Here is a 4,182-nt window from a genome sequence, read left to right on the forward strand (position 1 = left end):
GCTTCTTATTCTCAATGATTTTATGGGATTTGTCTAGTTTTCTAAGTACTAATGTGTAGTTGTTGTTTTCATGCTCTTGGAAGCTTGTTGGAGGACATTTATTTATATTAAAAGTATGGATAAAAGTTGGATGGATTTTCCAAGAACAAGTGAAAAGTATGAGGCAGGACTTCAAATGTTTCTAAACTTTGCATTTTCTAGATCAAGTTGTGACGGACTGATTTTGTGCCCTTGCAAAGATTGCGGCATGGGTGTTTGTGTGACTAAAATGGAAGCATATGATCATTTGAAAGTGGCAGGCTTTATCAAGGGTTATAATAATTGGATAGCACATGGAGAACTTTCAAACTACTATGAAGCCACATCTAATTCTGAAAATACATCAATTGGGGTTTCAAATGGGACTAATGACATGCAAGACTTGGTCTATGATGTATTTGGGATACCACATGGAACAAATGAATTGAATAGAGAAGAGGACTTTCCTGTTTCAGAGGCTGAAAAATTTTACAAATTGATTGATGATTCTCAACAGGAATTGTACAATGGTTGCAAAAATTTCTCGAAGTTGTCTTTCATTATTCGTTTGCTTCACCTAAAATGCCTTGGTAAGATGAGTAACAAGATTTTTAATATGCTTGTTGAGCTGTTGAGAGAAGCATTTCCGGAGGCCATGACTAATTTGCCTTCTTACTATGAGGCTGAGAAATTGATGAATACATTGGGGCTGGGTTATGAAAAGATCGATGCATGTCCTAATGATTGTTCTCTTTATTGGGGTAGTGCTGAAAAAAGAACTTCATGCGAAACATGTAACGAGCTTAGGTGGGTTGCTTCAGAAAATGATCCAACTGGTGCAAAAAGAAAAATCCCTCAAAAAGTATTGTGGCATTTTCCTTTAAAAGCTAGATTACAAAGACTATTTATGTCTTCTAAAATTGCATCTCAAATGAGATGGCATGAGGAAAAACGTACAAAAGATGGTTGTATGAGACATCCAGCTGATTCTCCAGCTTGGCAAACTTTTGACCATCTACATCCAGAATTTGCTAAGGATTGTCGAAATGTTAGATTGGGGTTGGCATCTGATGGGTTTAATCCATTCAACAACATGAGTTCTACACACAGTACTTGGCCTGTGGTTTTAATACCATATAACTTACCTTCGTGGATGTGTATGAAGCAACCGTACTTCATGTTGTCCTTGTTAATACCCAGACCATCCTCTCCTAGGAATAATATTGATGTTTATCTACAGCCTCTAGTTAAAGAATTGACCGAATTGTGGGATTTTGGCATTCAAACTTATGATGCATCCCAAAAAGAAAATTTTCAATTGCATGCAGCTCTATTGTGGACCATTAGTGATTTCCCTGGATATGCAATGTTATCTGGGTGGAGCACTAAAGGTGAATATGCTTGTCCTGTTTGTCACAAGTTCACTCACGCACGACGGTTGACTCATAGTTTCAAGCATTGCTATATGAGTCATCGTAGATTCTTAGATAGTAAGCATAAATTTAGAAAGCAAGCCCAATTATTTGATGGTACCGAAGAATATGGAAAGCGTCCGCCTTTGCAAACTGGGGATATGATTGTGAGTGAATTGGGAGACTTGCAAATTAAATTTGGAAAACTTGTGAAAGGTAATCCGAAATTGCCTTTTAATTGGAAAAAGATGAGTATTTTCTTTGACTTGCCATATTGAAAAGATAATGTCTTAAGACATAATCTTGACTTCATGCACATTGAGAAGAATGTTTGTGAAAATATTTGGGGGATATTGTTGGATATTGAGGATAAAGCAAAGGACCATTATAATTTCTGCCGTGATTTGAGAGAAATGGGAATAAGAAAAGAGCTGCATCCCATTGAGACAGAACCTGGAAATGTGTACTTACCTCCATCTTCCTTTGCAATGGATAAAAAACAAAAAACTATGTTTTGCAATGTGCTAAAAAAAGTGAAAGTTCCAGATGGTTATGCAGCTAACGTCTCAAGATGCGTTCGAGTAAAGCCACCAAGAATTTCGGGGCTTAAAAGTCATGATAATCATATCCTAATGCAGCAATTGATGCCTATAGCTTTGAGAAAGACTTTGCCAAAATCAGTGCGCTATCCTTTGATTCGATTGAGTAGATACTTCAGGCAGCTTTGTTCTAAAGTTATTTGTCCTCAAGATGTGGTTCGTTTGGAAAGTGAAATTGCCGTTATATTCTGCAATCTTGAGAAATGCTTTCCACCAACATTCTTTGATGTTATGGTGCATTTAACTATTCATTTGGCAACTGAAGTGAAATTAGGTGGCCCGGTGTATTATCGTTGGATGTATCCTGTAGAGAGGTACTGCTTGTAATTCTAATTATGTCTTAAATTTTTATTACTTTTTTTCTTTCTTTGATTTGTGGAACTAAACAGAGAGTTTGGAATGATGATACTTTAGGTACCTAGGAACATTAAAATCTTATGTTCGAAATAAAAGTAGGCCTGAAGGTTCGATTGCTCAAGGCTACTTGGCAGAAGAATGCATAAACTTTTGCTCGTTGTATCTTGCGGACTATGTTGAGACAAAATTCAATCGTCCAAGCGGAAATGAAAAAGTACATAAGGAAATTGAAGAGGGTTTAGATATATTCTTTGAATCAGGACATCCTTTGGGGAGGGGCAAGCCAACAGTCTTTGATGCTCATATCTTGAGTAAAGCCCATCAGTATATTTTATTTAACTGTGATGCTGTCATACCTTACATAGAGTAAGTTCAACTACAATTTGATGCATTAAAATTTTATTGTAGAATTCAATGTATGATTACAATTTTGACTCATGTACTTCTAGGCAGCATCGTATATTGATAGAAGAAGGGCATTCTCAAGTTCCACAACATCTAAAAGAGCGCTTGCACAACGAAAATTTTGCTTGTTGGTTTGCTGAACATGTAAGTAAAATTCTGAATATTAAGTACAATTTGAATTGTAGGACTTCAAATATAGTTTCATCTTTTTTTTTTTTTTTTTTACAGATTGACAAGTTAGAATTTCCTCAAAATGTTTCGGTGTTGAGAGACTTGAGGTTCCTTGCTAAAGGTCCAGATGTTGTTGGAATCCAACATGACAAGTACGTTGTTAATGGATTTCGGTTTCACACCAACGAAGTTGAGAAGAAAAGAAAAATGCAGAATAGTGGTGTTACAGTCAATGCAACAACATCCAGTTTTGCAAGTATAAGGGATCAAAATCCAGTTTTGAGTGAACTAGTTTACTTCGGCGTCTTGAAAAATGTTGTTGAATTAATTTACGGAGGTCATCAGGTAGTGTTATTCGAATGTGATTGGATATCAAATGGTTCGAGAATGAAACAAGATGCTGATGGGTTTACTGTAGTCAATTTTGCAAATGTGAGGCCTCATGTTGAGCCATTTATACTCGCTTCACAAGCATCACAGGTTTTTTATGTGGAAGATCCAACTGATAAGGATTGGCAAGTTGTTATCTCTACCACTGCAAGAGGTGGATATAACATGGGCACAACCATGGATGTTGAGACATATTTGCAAAGTGATGTTAGCAATCCTGTTGTTGAGAATGAAAATGAGGAAATTAGTTGGGTTCGTGAGGATGGACTTGGGATTGAAGTTGATTTGTCCCAATATAATCTGATTTAGTATCTTTTATAGTTGCTAAGCTTGCTGGCCCTATTGTTATATGTTTCAATTGCTAAGGCTCTACTACTGGCTGCAATTACTTGCCTACATTTCGTTGGTCTGAAATTACTTGAAGCTTGTGAGTTTTGGTTCGTTTGATTATTGTATAAAGCAACTAAATTTGAAGGGACAAATATGGTTTCAAATTTGCGGAATTGCAGATCATGGTGTTTATTCAAGCACCTGCCCGTACACCATACATGGTCTCAATTGAAATGTTCTGTGCAATCTCTAAATGCCTTTGTGTTATGGGAAATTGCTATCCATCAAATCCACTTTCAAGTTTGATTATGATTCGTTAAAGGTTTTAACAAAATTGTTATTATTATTTTTGATAATTACAATAATCATTTCTTTGTTTTATTTTTTAAACTTTTGAGTGTAAGATATAATACAATTTTTGCAAATCAATTCAGACCAAACATAAAACAACCCATTACTAATTTTAAGAGCCCAATGGGCTGGATAAATACTGGTCATTA

At 35.8% G+C, this 4,182-nt stretch overlaps 1 protein-coding gene across 1 annotated transcript; it reads left to right on the forward strand.

Moving 5' to 3' along the window:
* Positions 1-247: 247 nt before the first annotated feature.
* On the forward strand, positions 248-3,661 carry LOC113707136 (uncharacterized). Its single transcript, XM_027229298.1, has 5 exons — positions 248-1,646; positions 1,713-2,343; positions 2,444-2,752; positions 2,836-2,935; positions 3,020-3,661. Exons 1-5 carry the CDS (start codon positions 248-250, stop codon positions 3,659-3,661), a joined length of 3,081 nt encoding a protein of 1,026 aa, XP_027085099.1.
* Positions 3,662-4,182: the final 521 nt, after the last annotated feature.

The sequence above is a fragment of the Coffea arabica genome, chromosome 8c (assembly GCF_036785885.1).
Source record: "Coffea arabica cultivar ET-39 chromosome 8c, Coffea Arabica ET-39 HiFi, whole genome shotgun sequence".
Classification (NCBI taxonomy): Eukaryota; Viridiplantae; Streptophyta; class Magnoliopsida; order Gentianales; family Rubiaceae; genus Coffea; species Coffea arabica.

Excerpts from the sequence above, each read along its gene's own strand:
- LOC113707136 (XM_027229298.1), top strand. The coding sequence starts at position 248 with ATGGGTGTTTGTGTGACTAAAATGGAAGCATATGATCATTTGAAAGTG. Across the intron at positions 2,344-2,443 it reads TGGATGTATCCTGTAGAGAG|GTACCTAGGAACATTAAAAT; the intron begins GTACTGCTTGTA and ends ATGATACTTTAG. Across the intron at positions 2,753-2,835 it reads GCTGTCATACCTTACATAGA|GCAGCATCGTATATTGATAG; the intron begins GTAAGTTCAACT and ends ATGTACTTCTAG.